The sequence below is a fragment of the Actinia tenebrosa genome, unplaced genomic scaffold (genome assembly GCF_029948245.1).
Source record: "Actinia tenebrosa isolate PJP-AT-01 unplaced genomic scaffold, QUT_ActTen_1.0 PGA_scaffold3__52_contigs__length_22856419, whole genome shotgun sequence".
Classification (NCBI taxonomy): domain Eukaryota; kingdom Metazoa; phylum Cnidaria; class Anthozoa; order Actiniaria; family Actiniidae; genus Actinia; species Actinia tenebrosa.
In genome coordinates, this window is record NW_028292580.1 from 3,489,656 (window position 1) to 3,515,944 (window position 26,289).

The following is a 26,289-nucleotide window of genomic DNA, read 5'->3' on the forward strand; positions in this document are numbered from 1 at the left end:
TACATTTTAACGTTCCTTAAACATGAACAAAAGTAAAAAGTTTTGTAGTTGCTGTAAGAATTGGATGGGAAAAAGGACTTACTACGACCATTTGCCATGTAGAATGTCTCAAAAATGCGAGTCATCCCAACCAAATCTTCATGGTAAGTAGGCTAAGCTTATATCTGCTTCTGATCAACTTTGACCTTTTGCTTAAAATATACAGTACATCATCCCAGGAATTGCTGGAGAGAAGCAGCTTTAAAATGAAGTCCTATCATTCACTAGCTATTTTATTCACTATAATTGCATTTTCGTTACACAGGAAAAAGAAAGCGTCTTCCTGCTCGAAATAAGGTCTATCACTGTGAGCATTGCAACACAATTGTTAGCAAGAGAACCTATTATGATCATCTGGCATTATATGGTACAGGTAGTAGTACTGCTACTAGGGATCACGAAGAATTACGGGATTTAGCCGCTGATCATGTTCCAGAAACTCTTGAACACGCCGTTCCTGATCATGATGAATTTCAACCAAATCATAATTTGGAGGAAGAAGATATGGCTTTTTTCTCAGAAGAGGATAGATCATTTTCTGGAGATAGTGACTCAGATACCCCTGATAGTGAACATGTGGAAGTAAGTTAAAAATATGGTCAATCATTTGACCTCTTTACCTTCGTATGAAAATTGCCCATTTCAAAGCATATGATGTTTACATGATGGTCTCAGGAGAATTCTTAGTCTTTCAATATGAAGGGAAACAATCCAGAAAAAAAAAATAAAGATTTCTCCAGTGACCATCATGTAAACATCACATGGTTTGAAATGGGCAATTTGCACACGAAAGTAAAGAGGTCTATTTATGGACAGAGATGTATACAAGTTCGGATACTCAGATCTGCGTTACATTCTTTTGGTGGCCCCTGTTTTTAACAATTCCTGTTTATGATCAAATTATTGATTTAAGTATAGTCATATTCCCTCCTCTATTTTCCATAATCCATCAATTTTAGAAGCTTAAAAACATCAGTATAACCCACCCCCATCCCTCAATAGAGAAATTGTAAGAACTAATGTGGTATTGCCATAGCTGATTATGTGTATGTGCCTGTAATTGCATGACATAACTGTTTTTAATTTGAGCATTCCCTTTTACATAGGATGGGTTTGAGGCCAATGAAGAGGAAGATTGCGAGTTTGAGTACTCAGATGAAATAGAAGAAGACATAATTACAGACAACAATGCTGGTAGTGTACATCCGGAACCTGAATCCCATTCAGAAACAACTGTTCTGCTTTGGTTTCTACTCCTCTGGCAAATGACTTTTAAGGTGTCAGATAGAGCAATTATTTTGCTGCTCAAGTTTTTTAAGCTGTTCATCATATATCTATCGAAGGCAATCAAAGCAGATGCACTTGTTGAGTTTGCAAAAGCAATCCTGAAACAATGTACAAGATTCACAAGTCTCTGAAAATTAAGAAAGATGGGTTTGTGAAGTATGGAGTCTGCCCAAAATGTAAAACTCTTTATACAAAGGATCAGTGTATCAAAAGGAAACTATCAGGAGAAATCGTATCAGCAAAATGCAGTCATATAAGATTTCCACGTCACCCACATCAATCTCGTAGACGTCCATGTGGTGCTGTACTGTCAAAAACTATGCGCTCTAAATCTGGAAAAAACTTCTTATATCCCAAGGAACTCTACTGTTACAAAAAATTGTCAGATTCCCTTGAAGCACTAATCAAGAAACCAAATTTTATTGAAAAGTGTGAAGAATGGAGAATACGTAGTGACTATTTGGAAGATAATGTTTTAGGAGATTGCTTTGAAGGCAAAGTTTGGAAGGACTTTCAATATGTTGATGGTCAACCATTTCTCTCAGTTCCAAACACATTTGGCTTCATGTTAAATCTCGACTGGTTCCAACCAACAAAGCATGGATGCCATTCACCTTCCTAGAGATGAGCGCTTTAAACCTGAAAATGTTATAATTGTGGGCATCATTCCAGGACCAAAAGAACCAAAACTACATGTGAACACTTTCCTTCAGCCACTTGTTGTTGAACTCATAGATCTGTGGGATGGAATCCTATTGAAGACAAAAGCTGGAGGACATGAGATGTTTAGAGCAGCACTTCTTGCATTGTCATGTGATATACCAGCATCAAGGAAGTGTGGTGGATTTGTAGGCCATGGAGCTAAGCACGGATGTTTCGTTCATAAAAATTGTAGACATTAGGTTCCAGGCTACGGTAAGCGCTTGCTTGCTCTTCCGATTCGCATGAAAACGAGGCTTTTCAAAATGGACGGCAACGAAGTTGTGCGGTTTGAGAAGTCTCAAGAAATCCTTCTTTTAGTGACTATAATATGAAGCGATTTTGACATGGCCTTTAACTATTTTGAGATTGATGTCCAATGAAGGTCTGGGGATGGTTTTAGAAAAGGAAGCAGTCGTTTATTTCCTGGATGTTTGAAAGTCTCGCTCGTGGAAGAAAATGGCGGCTATGAAATTATCCATTATCTCTTTGAAACCGTCAAAAATATGCGATTTCTTGACAGGATCGGAAGTTTTCCCAGATTCAGGTAAGCATTAATCGTATTAGGTATTCAGTTGGTGTGCTGTATTTACAATTCATATTCTACTAACATTTTTTTTACAAAGATTTATGTACTATTATTTTTATCTGTAATTCTAAACCACAAAGACGATCATTCCTTCGATCTGTTTTCCCGCCCTGGGAATTGCCACGCGCGTCATTTTTGTTTTTCCCGCCATTAAACTTCAAGCTCGAAGGTTTTTAACAGTAATATCGGTTGTCTTTGGTTGATAATGGCCGCGGAAAAGTACAAGGATATTTCTTGGAAAAACTATAAAAGTCTCCCGAAAGAGGAAAAAATGGAGGCCTTTTGGTACTTCATGCGAAAGGGGTAAGTACAAAGTCATTATCCTCAACTCTTGTTTATGTGTTAGTTATGCAACCTTGTTTTTCCTGAAACAAAATCAAGTTAAGATTAAGTTAACATACTAAAATTGTCTATTTTTTAGAACAAGACCAAAGCACGAACTAGAATATGATGAAAAGGAATTGTAAGAAAATATCTGTAAATTGTTTGTGTGCATACTGTAAGCTTAAAATAATTATTGATGTATCCATAATTGTTTCGTTGACAAACCTATATGCTAATTAGATTCAGTGTCAATTTTTCGTTGGTATAAACATAATTTAATTAAATATTGCAAATGTTTAGCTGTTCTTTATTGTTATATGTCATAGAACTGAAGAGGGGAAAAAAGCTGAAGATGAGAAGCAATTGAAGAGGAGGATGGATTTGAAGAGGCGGCTAGAGGAGGAGAAAAAGAAGAAAGAGGAGAAATCTAAGGAAAATAAAATAAAATTGTGAAGACCTTAAAAGCAAACTCCCTTTTTTTGTGTTATTACTGGCTGTAATTTTACGTACATTGTTCTTTGCAAATCTTCCTTGTTTTCTTTAGGGGTACTTTGCTTATATTGTCAGGATGGCATCTTCTGTGATGTTCCTCAAGCATATATTTTGCCTAATAATAATAAAATAATAAATTTTATTTATATAGCCCACATGTCTTGAAATTTAAGGTGTTTTACCTGGTCCACACGGTTTCTCACACTTGAGTATGTACGTTTTAACTCATTGAATGAGTGATGTATGGACTCGATGCCTTGCTCCCCAAGTAAACCTACTCCTGTGTTGTATTTCCTAACCCAGCTAACCATGTGATCTTCTAAAAAGTGTAGCTTGGGGAAGATGCTTGCTGACGGAAAAAAGTGGCGATATAGTGCCAAAAATGTTTTGATATCTGATTCTGCAACCAAAGTAAAATAGTTACATGCATGTGTTTGAATGTCTCCATCAATAAGAATAATTTCATAATGACCATGTCAGCTACTGTCCCTACCTAGTTTAGTTATTTCTTCATCACTAAGTTTGACAGCTTTGTTCATAGTCTTGTGTACATTGTTGTAAGAATTAAGCACTTGAGAGAACTGATCTTGAACCATTTCAGCTTCCCATAACTCAATGCCAAGCTCACTGCATACTTCAACTGCAACACTTGAGAGCAAATTGATGTTTTTGGCCTTTAGGAGTAAAGAAAAATAGTAAAATAGATGAGACACTTTATGCTCATATATATACTATGCACTAACTAAAACTGCACGCTTACTAGATATACAACGCTTCATTTTTTTGGGCAATACCTTAAGACATTTATCAGTATGATTTCCGTTAAAGCTTCCACCATGGTACGATTGTCTCTCTGCCCCGATTTCTTTGAGAACTTTTTCTAGTTTCTTTGCGCATGGTCCATCTCCAATTTTTAGTTTTGAAGTCTTTGCCTGTAATTCTGCTTGTCTGTTCTAAAAATGAATCGTAAATATTACTTTTTGATACTGAAGCAATTTATACAATGATTATTTTTAAATTTGATGTCAATTGATAAAAAATCCCTTATATTAAAAATAAACATTGCTCCAAATACGATTTGGATGATACAATAATTATCTCATTCTACTTAAAGCAACTTACCAGTTCATCAGCTTGATGGCGTAACTCATCAGCTCTTTTAAAGATGTTTTCACTGTCTTTGTCTCCATCAGTGGAATTCAGTAATGAAAATATTGCATCATGTTCACAAGCTAATTTGTACAAATGTATGTTAAAGAATATTAACTATTTATATTTAGCATGTATGCTGAGTTGTATGCATGTGTATTTATTACAGACATTACCTCTTCAATCAAAGTGCTTTCTTTCAGTTTTGTTTCTTCATACAATGACAATGACTTTACAAAATCTTGAAAAGCATCACACCCAGTCTACATGTCAGCATTGAAAATTATTAGTTTATACAATTTTGTTGATGTGTATGTGATATTACAAATAAACAAAAAGGCTATCAAACTGAAAATAATTACTCCTATCAAACCATACTTTATTGTTTGATTTTGCTAGATCATCAGCTGCCAGTAAATCCACTTTGTGAAGTGCTTGTCGGAGGAGGTCATACAGCCTATTGAAAACACCAATGCTGATATGCAAACCAGGTAAACAAACCTAAGATTGTATAAATATATAAAGTTGAAAGTTGTGATTTTGGTCTTTATGTAATTAAAATGTTTTAGCATTTTACTCATATTCATAACATCTGAATTGACATTTATTACAAATATTATAAAAGTTACCTACATGATCAATAGGAATGTTTATAAGTGGTGGTCTTATTGCATTGTTGTACAGTTTGGCTTTTGAGTGTGGTGATCCATCTTTTTGATACTTGGCATTATCATCTCTCAAACTTTGAAGGGTTCTCAATGGTTCGGTCTTTCTTTCTGATTTTGGTTTGCTCATTTCAGTCTGGGTTATCGTGCACCACAGACATGGATGTCTTCCTAAAAATACATTTTTGTGTTTTGTATTATTCCTGATAATTTTTAAAGTATATAGTTAACAATTATTTACGGAATGCAAAGTTGTTATCAAGCAAATATTTACCAAGCAGAAAGTCTTGAAGCTGCAAGGTAAATGTTGTCCAATAACCACTGAGCCTGAGGTGAATAATTGTTTTAGCATATACTGTTTACAAAAAGCATGATTTATTTGCATTTAAAAAAAAACAAAGAAAGACCAAAATTTTGTTATTTTTCAGCATTTCAGTTCCAAATTCATTCAGCACTTGTTCATGAATAATGGCTTCAGTTTTGATTATGCTAAGCTATTTGTTCTATTGTTTTCTCAATTTTTACAACACTCGTCGCAAAGTGATTGCTTTAAGTCATTATTTTGTTCGCAGCTCAATATCCCCTGCTTCAGTGGAGTGAATATGGTCTCAGTATTCCGAGATAGCTAGCCAATGAGAGCGTGCATTCTTACGATGTTGTGACCATAGTATATGCTAATTATATATTATATATATTCTGTTTACTAACCACTTGCTCCTGAAATTCCATATAAGTCACATAAAAAGGAGTAGTCCCCAAATGCAAAAAGTATTAGTTTATATTCTCTGAAATATTGAAAAGTTAAAATTGTCAATTTAGACACTAATTTTGAATGAATGCCTTCATGTATAAAAATCATTGGTCAGTTTCTCATTTAAATAGTTTATGGACATTATGTACCTGAATATGATTGTGTTATCTATAACTTTTCAACAATTTAAATTGACAAACATAACTGTTCATAAATAAGTTGCATATGTTTACAATAGAAAAAGCATACAGATTTAAATAAGAAAAAAGCTGTGATATGAGCAATGCCTATCAATTAATAAACATGCCTCCATTTTTCTTTTTGTAGACAGTCTATGTTATTGACATATCTGTCCAACCCAACCTTAAGATTATGTGGGTTGTCTGGAGCCTCAAAAAGATTAAACACTACAGTGTTTCTTGTTGAATTTGGGGTTGCTGTGTTGGCAATTTCAAATCCCATCTTGAAACTTCCCCCTTAAATCAAAAAGCAAAATTAACAGGAACAGGTGATAACAAAGATAATTTCTTTTTCAGAAAATTTGAGATAAACATGTCATGTGACCTGTCTTCATTTCATATTGACTGTTTTTATTATGGGCTCTGAAAAGAGACGTTTGATTTTAAATATCTTTTTAAGAAGCATTGGACCATTCACTTTTATTTTTTTATTACTGGCTCCAAAAAGAGCCATTTAATTTTGTTTGTATGATGTGTGATAGTTCTTTTCACTCCATTTTAATTGGTACTCGTTCGATCAGCAACTCCATATAGTAACTGTATATCCAGCTTCCATTGTCATATAGCTATCTCCTGCTGATAATGGTATCAATACAAATTGATTAATTACTAAAATTTATGTGCAATCTTACCTCCCTTATCTCCCCCAATCTTTAGCCATATTTCATCTTTTGGGATTAACCCATCGTGCCATGTAAGTCTTTGATGCCTAGTACATAAAATATGGTAATTGCACAATACAGTGTGTACTGTTTTCAGTTTGGTAATATTTACTTTTATTGTTATAGTTTTCATGATGTAACAATATTAATTACTTCTTATTTGCTTCCAGGTGACCTTCTATCATAGATTTCAAGTTTGAAACCTGACCACAAGGTGCAGCCCGAATTTCACTTCGCTCATTCAGCTTTGAAAAAACAAATGGCACAGCCTCACAGTAAACCTGAAAAAGATACAGGTAATGCAATATTAACTACAGTATAAATGTGGAATCATATGAAGTATTCATGAGTTACGAAATCACCAAATATTATTTATCCACTTGCTTCATCGATTTGTTGTTCTTTAGCCAGAGATCTTTGTTTTTTCTCACTTGCCAGTTCTATTCCCCAACTTGATAGCCATCTGTGAATTAATTTATGTTGTCAAGAAAAATGTGTTTCTTTATATAAAAAATACAGCAACTATGTATATCAATCACTTTATTTTATTTTCAGAATAGATCTTTTTTGAAATACAAAATCATGGTGCATTGTGGTCTAGCTTTAAAACAAACAACACCATATTTGGCTTAATGAACAAAAGATGTTTGTACCAAATCTATTCCACAATGCAATGTATATTGCAATTTCAGAAAAGACCTATGTGCGTGTGTATAAATGGTGTATAACCTTCTTATATTGCGTATCTTATTCCAGGGAATCCCAAGATCAGACTTCATGGCCAAGCCTTGTTCTGGAGGAATGTCGATACTCAGACCAGCCTGATAGAATTAAATCACTAATTATTATGTGTGTTTCCTCGACTTTTTTTAGGTAGAACTTTTTGTAAGGTTGAATAAGAAGACTTGTGTCAAATAAGACCAAGAACGTTATTTCTATTTTTTATTATATGTATTTTTTTACCTCTTTAATCAGTTTTTGTCTTTCTTCTTTATTACACCGTCTAAACTCTGCCGTTTTCTGAATCTTACAGTCATTATAAGAACCACCACTTATTGTTTTCCTTGTTTCTTCTATAAATGATGCGCGTCGCTGGATAGTTTTCAAGCTGGCTTCAGTGCTTGTAACCCGAGGCGAATGTACAATTGACAGTTTCAAAGGCTAGAAGGAATGTGGAAAAGAAAATGAAATAAAGGGGAACCCCGCTAATCTGCCCATCATAGGGACATTCAAAAATGGCCGTATTAACGGGGTGGCCGTAAGGCGGCGGGGTTCCACTGTAGTAGAAACATGATAAACTGATCAAGATGTTCTAGAGTACAAACACCAAAAGTGTTCAACATTAAAACCACTAAATACTGCTCATATTGTTGTACATTTATAATCAGTAAACATCATTGCATATTGTTTGTATATTTATAATCTAAATATCATTGCATATTTTTAATAGGAGTTTTGTTTATAGTAATACAATATACTCTGTTTTGGTTTGCCTTTTAGAATACTTACCGTCCCCCCAGTTTTCATGATAATATGCGAGTCTTCATTTGTTGATAATTTCCTTTTAATTAATTTTGTAGCTATAATCTCCTCGCTTTTCTCCAATGGCTCTGTCAGTGGCTTATCCATTATTTGTGGCAGTGTCAATGTGAAAGGCTGGGCGAGATAATTGACGCACGTAGCTTCGTGACCGTGAAGCTGATCTAGGGGGAAGGGGTTTTTGCAAATGGAGCAAAGCACGGAAAGAGAACGAAGAATGTTTAGAACTATTCGTGGTGGTTTCTGAAGAGTGAGCGCCGATGTCGGAGAATTGCACACAGGACATTTTGAATTTTCTTGAGTATGATTTAGCCAGCTCCGGATACATTCAAGACAGAAATGATGTTCACAGGAAGACTGTAGAGGCTGTTGAAGAACTTCTTTGCAGATTGGACACATCACATCATGAGGAGGATTCAAAAAACGGGAAATTTCAGGAACAGGTTCAATGATTTTGGCTGGAATGATATCGTCTGGTATTGCGATGTTGGAGAGTGTGTGGTCATTTCTGAGAGCCTTTATTTTCTTGGGACGTCCTTTACCTTCAGAACTTTTTCGTTTTCTACCACCACGTTGTTTTGATTTAAAATATGTACAAATTTGGCAATTATCGACGTGTGGAGTCCGTGCAAAAGGCACGACACTACATGTTGCATCTTCAGCGGTTATTGTTCTGCAACATTTTGCGTAGCAGTTGTTACAAAGTTTATTCGGATGAATGTTATCATCATCATTTTCGATGTTTATGTTAAAAATAACCATTAATTTTTCTTTTATTTCAGGTTTTTTGCAACTGTGTACGTAAATAGTTTGCTTCTCGCCCATATAGAGACGGCAAATCCTGCAGGTTTTTGCCAAGCAGTCGCTGTGAAACTGAGTTGACATGTCTAAAAATGTTTTTGTAAAAATAGACATTTTTTACTACTTTGTAATTCAAGTAAAAAAAATGTTAGGAGCTTGAATTCTTCATTTTGTTAAATTTCAGTCTCTAAGCTCAATCGTAATGGCTCACCTTTTCAACGAAAAACTTCCAGTGATCCCAGAAATTGCATTTTGTAAAGTTACTTTTCATGCTCACGGCAGAGTTGCGAAAAATCACTTCGTCGCATGATTTACAATAATTTGCAAATACATCAACTTCTCGTCTTATTGAAACACTCAAATTAATCTTCGTAACCGTAGGGAACTTATTCAAGTATTTTTCTTTTGTTTTAAAGCGTTCACTATACAATATTCAAAGCAAAATTGCCGGGAAAATTTTTCAAAATTGCCGCCATTTTGGTTGCCATGGGAGGATCATCTTGGCAACACAATTTGGCCGCGCGCGTAGCCTGGAACCTAATGTCCGGATCGAAACGTCCGTGCTAAGCGAGGTAAATATCAATCAACACTAGTATATTTGATTTTGTTTTCTGCGTTTGCTATCTGTATGTTTTATATTTTCATGTTTTGACATCATCTTATATCCGATCTTTAATAAGTTTCACTACTAAAAAGGCCAAAAGTGGCCTGCCAGGAATGTAACATTTTTTTTCTTGAGTGGCCAAAAGGGGCTAAAAATGTCACTGTCAAATAAGATTTGAGCACTCTCTTAATAACAAAACACAAGCCAAACTAGGTGACTAGCTTATCAACTAATCAAAATCAACCAACTGTGTGTGCACACACATCACTATCCTAGTTTAAAGTACAAATCCTAGATACATTCTAGTAACACAGAATGTCACTGACGAAAAGCAGTGAAAGGGTTAAAGCCTTGATATAATTCAAATAGGAAAGGCAATAATTTTGTAAATTGGTAGAGGTTCTTTTTTAAGGGCATTTAGTACTGTAGCAGCAGTAGACATGCAGTCATTGCCTGCCTATTTTTATAAAAATGTTTTTAGGGCTATGATTTTAAACAGCTTCTTGCCATTGTCAAATTCATTTAATTACAACACTTCAAGATTGAAGTCTTAAGAATTCACAATTTATTGTATTTTTATTTTCAAGAATTTACACAAAACTATATGCACACATTTTATAGACCAATAGACTGCACCAATATTCTCTCAACAACAAGTGCTTTTTCCCCCTTAAAAATAAAGAACCTATTTAGCCTGATTTCCCAGGAATTGCCAATGTTTATGTAAAAAACCTCTTTAGGCTAACTTGAAACAATCAGGTTCTTATGTGTATGATTTTGCTATAATATTATGGTGTTAAATTATTTCATTTGCAGGATGCAATAAATGCTTCAAAGAATTTACAAGACAAAGGTTTGGAGATAAAACAGATTATTCAGGCTTTGACAGAGACAACCGGATACCTCGCACAAGTGATCAACACAAGGCAGATGCAGAAAGAGAGTTGCATGCTAAAACGCCAACTGATGCAAAAAGTATCTCATCAGGTACTGGAGCAAGATATTCTGCCTTATTCCAACTGCCATATTATGATGCCGTGCGATTTGTTATTATTGACCCCATGCACAATCTTTTACTTGGAACTGCTAAGCATGTGCTTAACACTTGGTTAGATATGGGTTTTCTCAGTAATGCATCTTTTCAGAGAATTCAAACTCGTGTTAACTGTGTCAAGGTTCCAACAGAAATTGGTAGAATACCTGGAAAAATATTGAATGGCTTTACTGGATTCACAGCAGATCAGTGGAAGAACTGGGTTTGTGTGTACTCTTTGTATGCATTAAAGGGTTTAATTCCCAATGAACAGTACTGTATGTGGACACACTTTGTCCATGCATGCCAAATTTTATGCTCCAAAGTAATAACTACAATTGGTTGCAAGAAGGCGGATGAAGAATTGATGTCTTTTTGTAAACAATTTGAAGAGCTGTGTGGAAAGGAAAGATGCACTTCAAACATGCATCTTCATGGACACTTATGTGAGTGTGTCGTAGATTATGGTCCAGTATATTCTTTCTGGTGTTTTTCGTTCGAACGGTACAATGGAATCTTGGAGGAGTATCACACCAATAATGTCAACATTGGTAAGTTATATTATCTAATGTAATAACCATAACACATACAACTGGACTCAACACCATGAGTGAATTGAGTTTGTTAGTTCTCACCTGGCCATAGGGGGGAACGTTGTCTGGGTTCTCTGGTTTTCCTTCCTTAACAAAAATCAACCCTTACTTGATCTGAGCTGTGTTTCATGGTCAGTCATGAGTTGGCCTCCATGAGATGTGTCCTCTGCAATTCACCTATTCTGCATGGAAGGGTGATTAGCCAGTCTCCAAACCATTATTATTTCAAACGATGTAAAGGACATCGAAAGTAAGGTCTCTACATGTAGGTGATATCTTGTAATATTACTATTTAATTTATACAGTACATCTTGATATGAACATACAGTTCCCATGTCCCCATGCCCCTCAACCCCCCCCCCCCCCCCCCCCCCCCCCGATCCCACCTATGGAAAGTGATACAACACTGTTATTGAAAAAAAAAATTTTTTGTGTGTTTAGGTGTACAGATGATGCGCAAGTTTTTCAGAGAGCAGGAGCTGATCAACTCTGAATTTCCAGATGAGATGCAGGATATCAAAGATCAAAGAACTCATTGATGATGCAGTCAAGCAAAGAGGAACACTTTTACAAACAACTGTAGATCCTAAGCTTTTTACAGCCACTGCAGCATCAGTGGATGGAAACCCCCAAGAAATTAACTTCTCAAAGAGTGAGGCTGAATTTCCCCTGCCCCCAATTTGTAAAACTGCTGTCAATGCTCTATACGCTACAAAATTAAGGCACATGTATGAATATGTTTATCCTAATCATAGAATTCTTCATGTGTCGAGTTTTTGTCAGAAATTTAAACATCTTCTTCTTTCTGGTTGTCATTATAAATCCCATCCAACTGATAACCAACAGGCCTCTACGGTTTTTGCAGTTTGGTTTGATGGTGGCAAAAGACCAGCCGTAATTAGGGAATTTCTTTCGCATGACATTGTTTTAGGTAAAGAAAATGGCAAGTCCGAAAGAATAACTCATGTTTTGGCAAAAGTAGATTGGTTTGTTAAGCACCCGTTGTGCACAGCTAGGTACTCATCTCCACTTCAAGTCTGGTCTACTGACTTTGAGTATTCTGTCCCTCCATATGCTAACTTTATGCCAGTAGCTAGAATTCAGGAAAGTTGTGTTGCAGTTAAGACTGTAATCTTGGCATCAAGTAGACAAAAAGAAAAGGTCAATGTCATTATTCCCTTGCCAAAATCCACAATGTTATAAATTATAACAGATATTCACTAAAAACCAACATAAAATTTACTGTTGCTTTACCTAATCCATTATCTGTATTTACATATGATGAGAATACATTTACATAAAACTGATGTTTATATATATTATCGCCAGAAATCGGGGACTTTTCGAGCCCGCGCACATTGAACAGCGGTTTGCCCCATTGCACAACATGGCGTCTTGCAGAGCTAAACGCTGTTTGCCGACATTTTCGTATAAAGCTCTGCATCATTTGAGTAGTATTGACCTGGAAGTTCCAAGAAAAAAGAAGCGAAGATACTCTCAAAATAATATCGGTGTTTATGAGGCAGAGAGACTTATTGCGAGAAGGAGAAATGGACAGGTAAGATGTTTGTATGTTTTGTAGATCGTAAACTTATATACCATATGGTCTTATTGTTTTGGTTTTTTTATAAAACAAATCAATTCACTTTACAGGAGTTTATGTTTCTGGTGAAGTGGAAAAGCTACAGCTCTTTTGAAAACACATGGGAGCCGGAGGACCATATTTCTAAACCACTGCTGGATTATTTTAACAACCCTAAACCATCACAAGAACTTATCCAAGAACATTTAGATGTGTTAAGAAGCTCTCTTATCTCAGCACTAAAAGGAAAAGCTGTTGTGCAAACTGTAACCCTTAATTTCCGTCACGATGTCTTCAAATGTCTATTTAATGCTAAAAGGAAAGACTTAGTCTATGGAAAATGGCTTCTATATGATTTAGATGATTTTTAAAAATGCAAATTTCCCCAGGAATGGTACAGTATGTATGATATTCATGGTGATGGATCAAAGGTCCCTTTTCCTGTGAAAATGAGATATTTTCTGGGCAAAACACCCAAAACACACTACTGTGATAAGAATGGGAATGTGCAAGAGTGTTCTCCTTTGTATATTGAGAAGGTCAGTGTAAAATTTGCAAGGGTTCCAGGTACATGTATTAAATAGATAGGTGTTTTACAAATTAAATGTGATATGTCTGAACTTTGATTTAGCACTGAATTGTTGTTTAGGTATCATGAGGGTGAACTCAACTGTCCAATTTTTCCAGCTCTTCAATTAACCTTGCTTTCTTCAATTTGTCAATACCTTTCATGCGGATATTGTTGTCATGGCATTTCCTCTTTAAAAGCTTTTTAAGTTGAGAAACAGATTGTTTATTATAATTGTCCTCACTTTGCTGTTGGGTAGGAGCTGGGATTGGGCAGCTAGTACTTTCCATATCTGGGTTGTCTTTTTTCCTTTTTTCAGCACGCTTCTCTCTGATTTCTGAGCCCCAGTACTCTAGATTTATTTTTCTGTGATTCTGTTTGACTCTTTCATGTTTTCTGAGTGTATGCTGGCGTTCTTCTAACAAAAGAATGTCTCTTGTTCCATCCCATTTGTTAGACTTATGAAAAAATATTTTTTTTGCTGTGTCATTCTTCTTCTCAACCCCCTGATCTGTAAATTGTTTTACTGAGTTATATTTAGTAATGAAAGTGGGGATATGGTAGGGAATCATGTGCATGTATGGTGTCACTCTTGGTCTTTCATAGCCAGTTCGTTTACCCCTGAGGGAACAGAAGAGATTGATCCACTCACAACCTTGAGAAAAAATTTTGTCTGCATCACCTGATTTTGGAGTAAATTCTGAAATGATGTTGTAAAGTTTCTCAAAGGAAGTCCAGATTTTTTTTACTGTGTCACAAGTTTCAGGATTGAGAATGCCATCCAGTTTAGAGGGAAGTTCCTTTAAAAGTTTTTTTTTGTCATTTCCTAACAAACTAGTAAAATCTCTGATTTCAGTCACTGCATTATCAGCATTTTTTTCCTCCATATTAGAGCGAATTCGTATATCACACTTTAGCATGCTAATGAGGTCTGCTAATATTCAAATACAGAAACAATAATTAAAAAAGACACGAATTGGAAACACTGCACAACTGTATGACGTTATAGGGAAATTACAACATTTTATATCCATTATTTTATTAACAAAACATGAAAGTTTCAATTCATTCAAATAAATCATTCTACATTTCTTCGACGAATTTCTACAGTTTTTACTTGAAAAGTCTCTCTGTTTAGGGTTTTGTTCCGTTCTGATCACTGATGTATTTGTCTACTTTCAGAAAAAGCTGATTGACATTCTCCATCGTTTTCATAGCTTTTTCGCACATCTTTGCATGTGCGAGGTTAGCTTCTTTCGCTGTGTCTACTTTCCTCTTCTTCTTAGCAGAAGGTTCGATACTCTCGTCTTCGATAGGAGATGAATCAGCAAAAGGTTCGATACTCTCGTCTTCGCTAGGAGATGAATCAGCAAAAGGTTCGATACTCTCGTCTTCGATAGGAGATGAATCAGCAAAATTCTGATCCAGCCTTACCTTGAGGGCTTCAGCCCTTCTCTCATCTTGTGGCATTTGGTTTGATTTGAAAATAGAAATTGTTTCTCCGTTCCAATCTCTCCTGACTCGGGGCCATAGGGCTGCTGCATAGCACTTTTTACTATGTTTTGCATGCGTCTGGTCAGGGACTCGTCTGTTTGGGTTAAATACAGGTTAACTACGTGTTGTGGCATGCTTGCTGCTATCTCTCCAATCTTCTGTCGTGCTGTCAAGACAACCTCTTTCCATCCTTTGCTGTTAATAGTGTTGTAATATTCGAGAACAACACTTTTTTCTTTCTTTCCAATTCCGACCCGACTTTTCTTGGAGGGAAATAAAATTCGTAATAAACAGCAAACTAAGTATGGTTGAGGGTTGATATCTAAAGCACCAACACAAAAGTTATATGTTTAGATACTGACCTGGCACGTTTGCTGAAAAATTCATTTATTAGAAATTCGAAAGTAGTCAGCTGAGTGTAAATATGAATCCTCTTGCTCCGTACACAGCAAGCGCAAAATGTAAATTTATAGCGCTCGCGTGATGATTCACGTGCGAATGGCATGAAAAATGCCGTGTTTTATGTTGGAATGCGCATCTTCGCTCAGCAGTTCATGCAGCATGGATGCGCAGCAAGTCCGAGTAGTTCTTTTAAATATAGTCGCCTGGATATTGCTGTTTGTCACCTATATTAGGCCACCACCTCAACAAAATCTGTCTCCCTTACAACATCGTCTTTTTGAGAATTTTCACGGGGAAGTATATTTCGTGGTATAGATGTGTTTTCTCTTATATCAAGGCAAGCGCACCTCTTCTGGCGGAACACTGGCGAAACCTGTGTCGTTTCTCAGACTTGCGAACGATATCCTCCCAACCTTGCAGAACTTAAGATTAGACGGGCAACCCCGTGTACGCCAGAGGAGACTGAAAATAAACGTAGTTAACCAAGTTCTGCTTGTGATGACGTGGTTACGTAAATATTCTCATATAGACACTTTAACACTGTGGTTTGATATAGACCCTACGTCCGTTATCCGCATTATTTACAGAACGTTACCAGTAATGTGGAGATATTTTCAAAATCAAATCACCTGGCCAATCCTCGCGGAGTGGAGAAATCTAATGGGCAGCTGGCCAGAGTTACCAAATGCCGTCGGTGCTATAGATGCAACCCCGCATGAGATTTATTGCCCTCTGGCGGAGCCTCAACGACCATTTTACAGTGGCCATAGCCACTATCACTGCCTAAACACTCAATTTGTAATGGATAATGAGGGCCATATTCGGTTTCTTCAGGCTGGCTTCTTGGGTAGCACACATGATGCGACTGCTTATAGGTTAATGCAGCCTATAGGGCCCGGTTTAGTCCTAGATTTACCGCCAGGTGTTAAACTGTTGGCCGACAGAGGTTATCCTGATGGAGGAGCTCTACTAACACCTAATCGTGCAGGACAGATGCCTCTGTTAAACCAAAGAGGGAGGAAACGTGCCAGAAAGTTCAACCGAGCTCTATCGAAAAGAAGAGTTAAAATAGAGCATGTGTTTAAAGAGATAAAAACTTTTAAAGCGGTATCTCAGATATGGAGACACCCACGTTGGTTGCTGCCTATCTGTGTTGAATTTACAACATTTTTGGCTGAAAGACGCATACGGTTGTTCCAAAGACTGCACTTAGAACTGCCCATATCCTCTGCACGGGAAAAGTGAAACAAAAGTGTTGATGATAGTGAAAGGAAACTTGAATCGTTGCAGCAAACTTTGGTCTACTCAACAAGCACGTAGTTTAAAACGGGTTGACTTTAATTTGCTTAGTAAATGTTTGAAGGACAAACAATGCCTGTTATGTTTCTATTGTACTGAGCTGAAGTTCGGCACAGAGATTGTGTTCATTTGAAAATATCTAAAGAGATTATTTAACAAATCGATAATTAAAACACTTATTTTGTTAGCATATACATTTATATGATGTTTGGGGTTTGGAATGGTTAAGTTTTGTGGGAGTATTTGCAAGGATATATTTCGTTCGAAAACAGCTCATTTGAATATTAGCAATATTCATTAGCATGTAAAAGTGCGATATACGAATTCGCTCTATTGAGAATGAAACTCCACATTCATTGATTGCTTTTACTAACATTTGTTCAAAGGAGGTATCAGTAGGAATGTTCCCAGTTCTTGAGAATTCCTCGAGTGCCTCTCTTTCGCAGACCTCAAATACTAAAGTTTTTAACAGTTTATCTGTGATTCTTAAGAGGAGATGTAACTCATCTGGTATAATGTGGTCTATATCAATGTTAATTAAGGGAGGTCGAATGCATCCATAGTTTGCAGAGGCTGCTTTTTTACAGCATGATTTAATATCTTCTAGTGATCTTTGATATGATTCACCCTTATAAAAGTCTTGATCCTTTGATGTGTCCCACCTGTCTATAGCACTGACTTTACACCACAAACAAGAGTAGATGGAATTGGCAGCATTTAACCCCATAACCAATAATAAAAATTTGTAATCTCCACCTAGGAATACTTCTAGTTTGTATTCATTTCCTTTTACTTCAATTTTAGCTTGTGATATTAAGTTATTTATTTCCTGAAATAGATTTGAAAATGACTCTGAAATAGTATCATAGCTCTCTTCTCCATTGACCACTCCAACTACATTGTTACCCTTTGAGGACATTACTTTCTCCCCTTGTTGAAGAATGGAAAAAGTCACAAGGATAAATGTGGTTGATTTTGTCATTTTAGACCCATCTCCACTAAACTTAATTTGTACTAATTCATCAGGAAAACAATCTGGATCTTCTTCTAACATTGATTCAAGCCTGTTTTTCAGCACAACACTTAAATTCAATTGTGCACCAGGGCATCTACCAGGTGTTCTCTCTATGTGTACAACTTTGTTCATGTCTTGTCTAAGTTGTTTTATTAGATAAGACTTTGGTAAACCATCTTGAATCATTGTTAGCTCATGATAAAATTCATCTGCAATGAAAAATGTATCCAGAAGGTAAAGTACTTGTTCTAGTTTCTGTTTATCCTCAATGTCAAGGTCATCATACTTCAATGTATGATTTTTGCCAGCTGAATCAACCAAATTCACTGAGTTAAGGTTGAGACCATATGTCTCACAGAACCAAAGTGCACATTGAATTGTGTTTTTAAGTTTCTTGATCTTTCTATTGGCCTGTTTTTTTCCAACCTCATTGATTTTTTTGCCTCTGCATGATTGATCATTTTGAAGTTGTTCGATGTAATCAATAAGCTGTTTATTAATTTTCTCCTTTTCAATGACTTCATCCTTGATGTTGTTCAGTTCTTCAATTAAACTTTCATATAGATCTTGTTTTTCTTTCTCTAAGTTTTCATATTTTGTCTTCCACTCTTCAATGACATAATTCAGTGTCTCAATTTGTCCTTCTAACTCAGCTACTGACTCTACTTCTATTCTCCTTATGCTAACAATACATGTTTTAGTTAGTAGCAGCTTGTTCTTTCTCCCTTTCACCTGTGAAAACAACCTCTTGACCTTTTTTCCCTCATCCTTAAAACGTTCATGAAGTCTTGCATTTTGGGGTTTTAAGCAAAACCATCCACCTGGTATCGCCAGGTTAATAAGATCAACATAGTTGAAATTTTCACATTTCTCTATGCTCACTTCTCCAAGAGTTTCATATGCAGCTTTCAGAACAGGATAGGGGATTTCAATAGCAAAAACAAACTCCTGGTCTCTAGCTCTTGATTGATTGATATAACTTAAAGGTAGATCAGCTACTTTTAGCTTTTGATTTAAGATTTTTTGCTCGTATTCTGTAAAAACATGAGCCATTTTAATCGATTTTTAGTCATAAAATGTGACCTTACATGGATTTATGTAACTGAATATCTAATGAGGTCCCTGTGTATGAATTGACTGGGGAAGCCTGGAACCGAATAGAGAACTGTTTACAACATGGCGGATAGAAGTAGCGTTTTCGCGAAGATTTCGGTCTATTTTTCAGCAAAATGTGGTTTTATTCCCTTTAAAAATGGCGTATCGCTGTTCTTGAAGATCTTGGATTTATCAGAGAATGTGGAGGCAAAAGGAACTAAGTTAATGGTAGGTTTTTAGATATAAAACGACATAATTCGACAGACAGTTATTCGAACTTTCTATAATCGGGTGACCGGAGTAAGTTTAATTGCAAAAATTCTTTTGTTGAGGTAAAGAAGAAGGGGCATTTTCGGGAAATCTGCACTTTCACAAAGGCTTTATATACACACAATATTATTTAGAACTTTTGTCAATGGAACCAGGTTACCATACTTAAATGCTTAAAAACTTCCAACCATAAGCGACTTTTATACGCGAATATCTCAAAGCTAGGTCACCGGGTCAGCTCAAAGACTTTTATATATACTAAATTATCGCTTAAAAAATAATCCCCATACATTTTATTATAAGATGGTCGTCCATTTTTAAAGGGCTCGGCGTTAAACTGCGCGTGCGCGTAAAATTCCATGTCGCAGATTTCTGGCGACTGACCTGGGAAATAGATATTATAATTCTATTGTTTTCTTTGAATTTGTCTTACTGTCAGTAAACCTTATTTCAAGGTTTCTGATTTCACTCTAGCTTGTGTAGTTTGTATAAAGATGATGTTTATAGTTAGATATTCGAGTATAGTATATCTAGAAATTGCAATGATAGTATTTTTGATGAAAAAATGATAACATTGTCTCGTATTGTACCAGGTGTTTATTCTAGCTGTTTGTATATTATTACTTCATTATTTAAAAAAAAACTATTGCTTTGAAATGCAATGCAAGATAAAAAAACTGACCCCAAATGAACATTTCTTGAAGAATTCTGATACATTTTAATTTTACACTGTGTTAACGTGTATGTATACATAAGTTTTTTCTTTGATTCTTGTCTCGGGTATTTAGAGCCGTAATTCGTGTAATTCAAGCCTGCAATTTTTCGGTTCGTGTTTTTTCATTTGTTTTGTTTGGTTCTACGTTATAGGAACAATCGCTTTTTCAAATTTCCAAACTGCGCATGCGTATAAAGATTTTTATAGATTTTTGCGTATGTGATATACCTATTAACTCATATTGGATAAAGAAACAGTCACTAGTTGCATTTGACGAAAGAATTGGTACATGCTATGAATATGCGGCTACAAGAGGAGATTTTCGCAAGTTGTTCTCCGGTCCCACATGGGACACAAATCTTAGCTCATAGTGAGGGGGTGGGATGTACTCGTCGACCAGCTGCACATGACGAAAGAATAGGTACTATCAATGCGCGGCGGCGTTATCTGTGGCCTTGGGTCCCGGTAGTAACCTCCCATGCAGTCAAGTGAAGGCACCGTCAAGTTCCTCGGAACTACAAAAGACCTTTTAAGGCGCCCCGACATTCGAGGAAGGCCGAAGGTTCAAGCACTCGCTTTGCAGAGAAGAGTCGCAACTTCACCTGTAGGCAGAGACTTGTTCTTTTGTGCTGTGGTCTAGGGGATCTCCACAAATAATTCAAAAATAGTACTTGGAAGAACACGGCCATGATAAGACTCGTTATCATTCAATGCAAGGTCCAAAAGAAATAAGCAAGGTCATAAATTTCTCCATATCATATATTTTGCGTTACTCTGTATAGTTTATTCTAAGCTACAAGGGCATGAGAAAAGAGAAAATTGACGATATATTGACTAATTCAATTCCGTAGAACAATACGAATTTGAAACACGTAGTGACAGCAGTATAAATAGAGGATTTTATCTTCTCGTGTTGAAAATCTAAATCTAAATAGAGGATTTGATCTTCTCGTGTTGAAAATCTCTCACTCGTTCGCTACGCTCCCTCGTGAGAGATCTTTTCATAAAATTCGTATCTCCAAGCGGCCATATAATATTCTGTTTATCATATAATTATCAATGAAGTATGTTTGGTTTTTTCAGGCAATTCTTTCCGTGTATTTTTGAATAGCAATCGCAATGGTGTTATCTTCACACTTGAAAATAATTTGTTATTTTCACGTGTGAATATATATATATATTTGATTTTTTTTTTTTTTTTTCATTGGTAATTATATAATAAATTAGAATAATACATTACGACACTCGAAATATACTGTACCGTGATACGTATGACACGCAGTGGTACGGGTATACGTATCCAGGTACTAAATGACACGCGGTGACACAGAGTATCATGATTCTGATACCCCATGACACTCCATGTACCAACGTATCAAGACCAAGAAATTCTCTTATACTCTACGTATCATGATACCTTGCGTTCATTACTCATGACACGTGAGATTTCAAAAAGATTTCCATTGTCGGAAATTCCAGGATTTTCATTATTTCATGCAGTGGTTTGTCTTAAAAAGAAACGATATATATGCATTTTAAAAACACAAGACAAGTAAAAGGGTGCGCTGTTTTTTATTTCTTTATTTATTTTAGATTTCGCCGAATCATAATGCTTGAATATTGAAAGAATCTGTTTACCGAAAAATTAGTGATCACACGTAATTCGCTTTCAATTTCCTACACCTTGATACTTTTCTCGTCTTTTTTATTACTTTTGTTTTTCACGCCAGGTCAACTGTTTCAATTTTCATATCACTTCATTGAAGCCAAAAATATCTTGGTGTCGCGGGCTTTTTCGGGGAGACTGGTGACTAGCTATTTTGCATATTAAACAGAGCGTAATTTGAGTTATGGAATAGCGCTGGAATGTACAAAAATAAGACGTGTGTACAGTTCATATAAAGAGCTTTCTTTTTATACCAAACTCGTGTATGCAGCTATTATACCCGATTTTTTAGTTAAGTTGAAATGTGAAGCTTCTAGCGAGGTCTATAGATTCTCTTAAAATGAGTATTTTTCGGCTTCAATACGTTTCTTCGCGAATGCGTTTAGTCGACTGTTTTACGTACTACTCTCTTCTATAATCCTTTGGTAAGCATCGTATGTTTTTATTTTTTGAGATAATTGCTTCGTAATTCTAATTTTTCCATACACCTAACACTATGTATGTTGGTGCATATCACTTAACGTTCGGGTACGATGCCAAAACACTACAAACGCTTTGCAGTTGGCGAGTTTATGAAAAATAAGCGAGAACTTGCACTGCAGGCTGCTAAGGAAAAGGCAATTGCTTTATCGGAAATTAAGAATCACCAGCAAAGAGTTCGAAGAGTCAAGACAAAGGTAAGGTATTTGCTATCAAAATCAGTGCAAATTGGTCAAACTTGTATTGGATAACTTCAATATTAACACTCGCTTTTCACAAAAAAATATCTTTATACGTGAAAAATATTGCTTTATTGTCTCTGTATGATATCAAGGCTAGTTTTATTTCTGATTATAAATTTCAAATTTTATTGCTTGGGTTAGATTAGAAGGTAATGCTGATGCAAAGCAATTTCTTGATCTATATGCAAATTCTTCCATCCATATTAAGCAGCAGTAAGGGGGACTCGCGATCACCATTCGGAATCGCCCGGGAATTACCCATGTTTATACACTAGCGTCCCCCGCGGGAATTACCCGTGTTCTGTTATATGTTGCGCGAAAGTTGGGAATATTTGTCTTATATATGCATGAATGTAAAAAGTTCACCAATGACTTCTGTATAATTTGCCTAAGATCCAAAGTTAACATACCTAAGCCCAAGGGTTTCTGGTGTTGTGGTAAGAAAATGCAAATAGAAGACGACACGTCAGCGCAGTGTTACGAATGTGGTAAGAATATTCGTAATGCCGTACCAAATGCTACCAAAGAGCAGTATTATGCCAACGGAGGTCGTAAGAAAACGCCATACAAAAGAATAAAATACTTTAGGGACTGGATGAGTCATATCCAGGGTTTACGACCGGTATATTTAGACAACGAAGTAAAGAAGAAAATCATAGACCACTTAGAAGAGCCAACCCCACAAAGCCTACGGAAGACATTGAAAAAATTAAAACTAGGGAAATATTACAAAGCTATTCCCTATCTTTTGTCTGAAATTACCGGTAAGTCTATTCCCGAGGTTTCTGATATGACAAAAGCCGAGTGGATGTTTTGTCGTCTGGATAAGGATATTCCTTATTACCCTGACGTAATTTACGAAATATTTTACAAAATAGACCCCAACCACCCCCTGTTAGGATGGATTCCGAGAAGATAGTGGACGATTACGTCACATGTTTTCGGCCAATCAAAACCTTCACAATTTTCTTTCACATTTGTGAAAACGTTTCACATTTGTGAAATAGATTTGTGAAACTAATCTGCATATGAACCAGACAGCCGGCGTTCAATATGCAAATAGAATCCTGTCACGCTCTTTTCAAAACAGATGTTTACTGAGCGAGTTTTCTTTGAAGCTCTTCTTTCGCTTCTTGGTAGATCTTTTGCGAGATTCCTCGGAAAGATCTTTTACGACTGTTTTTTTATTCCTTATGTCCGACTTTAATTTCTCGTATTTGTCTTCTTCGGCCAGAATAAGCGAGAATTCTACTTCGTCTATCTTTCTGTCACGCAGAGCCTTTGAGACAAGATCGGTAATTGTATTTACTTTAGCCCTTGACAGAGCTATTGTCGTGTCATGCTTGGATATTTTTGTGGATAGCTTTTTCATAATGCCCGTAGCAACAGCCGAAATAATACCACAGGCTGCCCCAACGCCGGCCAAAGGAACTCCAACAATTACTCCAGGTCCAGTAAGCGAAGTAGCAACGCCGGAGCCCGTTAACACAACAGATATGGACCCTGAAGTTATCGCAATCTTATGTAGCGTACTCCGGGCTCTGACGTACTTTTTTCGGACTTTTTCGTAGTGTTTTGTCTGCCCTTCCAAGTAAGCCAGGATTAAGTTCGCTTTATTAAGCCTGAAATTCTCCGCGTTTAATTCGTTAGGACCTGTATCCTTAGTGGTAGCGTGATAATTGGGAACATCTGGGTACAACTTAGGTGCTGATGGTATAACATCCATTATATATACTAATGTACGACGCTTTTGGGAATGATATTGAGGAGCAGCCACATCACGACAACCGGGATTACTGGAACTGGAGGGCCTTTAGGAAGATGTTTCCGCATGCAGACCCTAGTAAGTTCGAAAGAAGACCCGATGGGATTTACTATAACGGCTCCAGGATGTACAGCAATGAGGATTTGAAACATTCAAAGCTGGAGCAAGTAGGTGATCAGGTGCAGCGATTGACGATTGTACACCCGTTCATAAAGAAAGGCCACCAAAACCCGAGCATAAAGCACCTAATTTCCTAGAAACTTATTGTTAACCACGGAAGATTACCCATTGTATGATGCTGAAGGTGGTATGAACGACTTCGATAAGTTGATAACGCATTTGAAGATTCCAGTGGGTCAGCAATCATTTGACGTAGTAGTAAGGGATATCTTTAAAGAGACGATGTTGAAGCATACGTCGGGTAAAGAGGCCAGGGAATGGTTAGCGGGACCCAATATGCGGTATTGGCCGCAGCAGTTAGACTTTGCTATTTGGGCTGCCACTAAAGGTTGTGGTGTTGCCGCAGACATGTTTCACATTTCATTTATGCGGTTTCACGTTGCCTTTACGGTAAGGAGGTGTTGAAGGAGCTTAACGCACCCCTACCAGGAGATAAGGTATTTGATCCAATGAATAATCGCTATGACGCCGCAGCCCTGGAAAGGTTAATTAATGAGTTCAAACCACAGCAAAAAGATTTTCGTTATAAGGAGGGTAAGACGCATGGCTGGGTATAGTTTACGTTTGGGGTGCCAATGGTGAGAAGCCGGCTGACTACGGACATCAGGAATACCCAAGTAATGAGTTAGAGTCGGTGATATGGGCGGCGATAAGGGTAATAATTCATTAATTACTAGAATTCAAACAAACTACCCCGGCACTTGGGATCCGTTCGTGTTAATGAAAGGAAAAGGTTTAAGGAACCTAGCCAGGATTAACCGTAGCATAGAAGCATTCGTGTACTGCATTCTAGGGGCGCAGGTAAATACCCGCAACCCCATTGTTGGATCCCAAGGCGCTTCACAGGAAACGCAACAAGAATTCCTAACTTTATTTGAGTCTGCAATAATAGAAAATGACATATCTAAATCGGTGCAGAGATATCAATTAGCGGTGCAGCAGTCTAAAGTGCGACTGGATTACGCTTTGTCGCCTGGTTGTTGGTTATTGCCAAGTAACTTGGTTATTAACGCCAATTCCGTTGTGGTTACAACAACAAGCTGCAGCGAGCTACTAAGGATATGAAGTTTGGGGTGAATGACGTGAACTCTGACATGACCAAGGGCATTACTCACTTCGTAGAGAAGCCAAAAAAGTCACACGAAACGAAGCTACCCGTAGTTAAGAAACCATCAAAGAAGGTTATGCCTGCGATACCTGAGGAATATGACCATAACTTATTAAAAGCCGGCCTAGCAGTCGCGGGTGTTGGTCTGAGCTATATATATGGCGATGAACAACCCCCACGTAGCTGGAGTAGATTGTGTTTATACGACTTACACAGGCGAGAAAAAATACCACCCAGGCATCTTGGGTTGATGTCACCGGAATGTCTGTGAATTTGAACTACTCAGGAAAGAAGTTAATACCTTTGTAGTATTTGCATTGGCACGAGCAGCCATGCCAACGTCGGCTTTAGGTTCCTGGATGAGAATGGTGTACTGCAGCATATGAGAAATAAGACAAACAACAGGGAGCCTACGCATTTCTCAGTAGAGCCGCCAGCGAATAGCTCTGAAAATCATTCCGTTTGGACTTTTCACATGGTTGCCGATTGCCACGGGAAGGTAAAGCTGCAGATAAGAGTAGACGATACGGAAAGGTTACGGTAAATAGCATAGAGGATCAAAGAGATTACGTTTATAATCACAAGAGCATTAGCACTCTTACGGTGGTTAGCCTTTAAATATATGAATAACCCACATGTAAAGGAAGATTGGTTCCTTCATTACTTGGAGGAGAAGGACTACGTAAATGATGACTGGTTTGACACCGAATTGTGGGTAAAGGTTGGAGTCTGGGATTAATCATTCGTTACTATTAGTATTTCAACGGGGTGGTCATGTAATGTTGGGTTTAGGATCGTTGATGAGAGTAACCGACCATTACAGCCTACAGAAAAAAAGACAACATAGGAACCCAGTTCATTTCTCATTTGAACCCTAGTCCAACACCAGCGCAGAGACTTACCGCCGGTAAACTTTTACATGAGCCAATTGCCAATATGCGA

At 36.9% G+C, this 26,289-nt stretch overlaps 3 protein-coding genes, 2 long non-coding RNA genes and 1 pseudogene across 5 annotated transcripts; 4 read left to right on the top strand and 2 right to left on the bottom strand.

The window, feature by feature from the left end:
- Nucleotides 1-103: 103 nt before the first annotated feature.
- On the top strand, nucleotides 104-12,669 carry LOC148907775 (uncharacterized; annotated as a pseudogene).
- LOC148907776 (uncharacterized) lies at nucleotides 2,262-8,261 on the top strand. The gene is made up of 4 exons (XR_016120732.1): nucleotides 2,262-2,572; nucleotides 4,979-5,070; nucleotides 7,067-7,192; nucleotides 7,653-8,261. It is a non-coding gene; the product is annotated as an uncharacterized LOC148907776 (long non-coding RNA).
- On the bottom strand, nucleotides 2,589-4,620 carry LOC148907777 (uncharacterized). Its single transcript, XM_089035165.1, has 6 exons — nucleotides 4,606-4,620; nucleotides 4,225-4,383; nucleotides 3,924-4,104; nucleotides 3,613-3,830; nucleotides 3,449-3,545; nucleotides 2,589-2,979 (listed from the first exon to the last, which is right to left on the bottom strand). Coding segments are annotated over exons 1-6 (672 nt in total). The 3' UTR covers nucleotides 2,589-2,977.
- Nucleotides 4,245-7,756, bottom strand: LOC116301050 (uncharacterized). The gene is made up of 11 exons (XM_089035364.1): nucleotides 7,626-7,756; nucleotides 7,281-7,359; nucleotides 7,050-7,177; nucleotides 6,867-6,943; nucleotides 6,303-6,471; nucleotides 5,953-6,029; nucleotides 5,213-5,415; nucleotides 4,958-5,080; nucleotides 4,756-4,842; nucleotides 4,553-4,662; nucleotides 4,245-4,383 (listed from the first exon to the last, which is right to left on the bottom strand). Exons 1-10 carry the CDS (start codon nucleotides 7,673-7,675, stop codon nucleotides 4,630-4,632), a joined length of 1,026 nt encoding a protein of 341 aa, XP_088891490.1. The 5' UTR covers nucleotides 7,676-7,756; the 3' UTR covers nucleotides 4,245-4,383; nucleotides 4,553-4,629.
- On the top strand, nucleotides 8,835-9,433 carry LOC148907778 (uncharacterized). The gene is made up of 2 exons (XR_016120733.1): nucleotides 8,835-8,878; nucleotides 9,218-9,433. It is a non-coding gene; the product is annotated as an uncharacterized LOC148907778 (long non-coding RNA).
- Nucleotides 12,670-12,829: 160 nt separating the features above from the next.
- Nucleotides 12,830-13,419, top strand: LOC148907779 (histone-lysine N-methyltransferase SUV39H1-A-like). Its single transcript, XM_089034798.1, has 2 exons — nucleotides 12,830-13,024; nucleotides 13,120-13,419. Exons 1-2 carry the CDS (start codon nucleotides 12,854-12,856, stop codon nucleotides 13,417-13,419), a joined length of 471 nt encoding a protein of 156 aa, XP_088890924.1. The 5' UTR covers nucleotides 12,830-12,853.
- The last annotated feature ends 12,870 nt before the right edge of the window (nucleotides 13,420-26,289 follow it).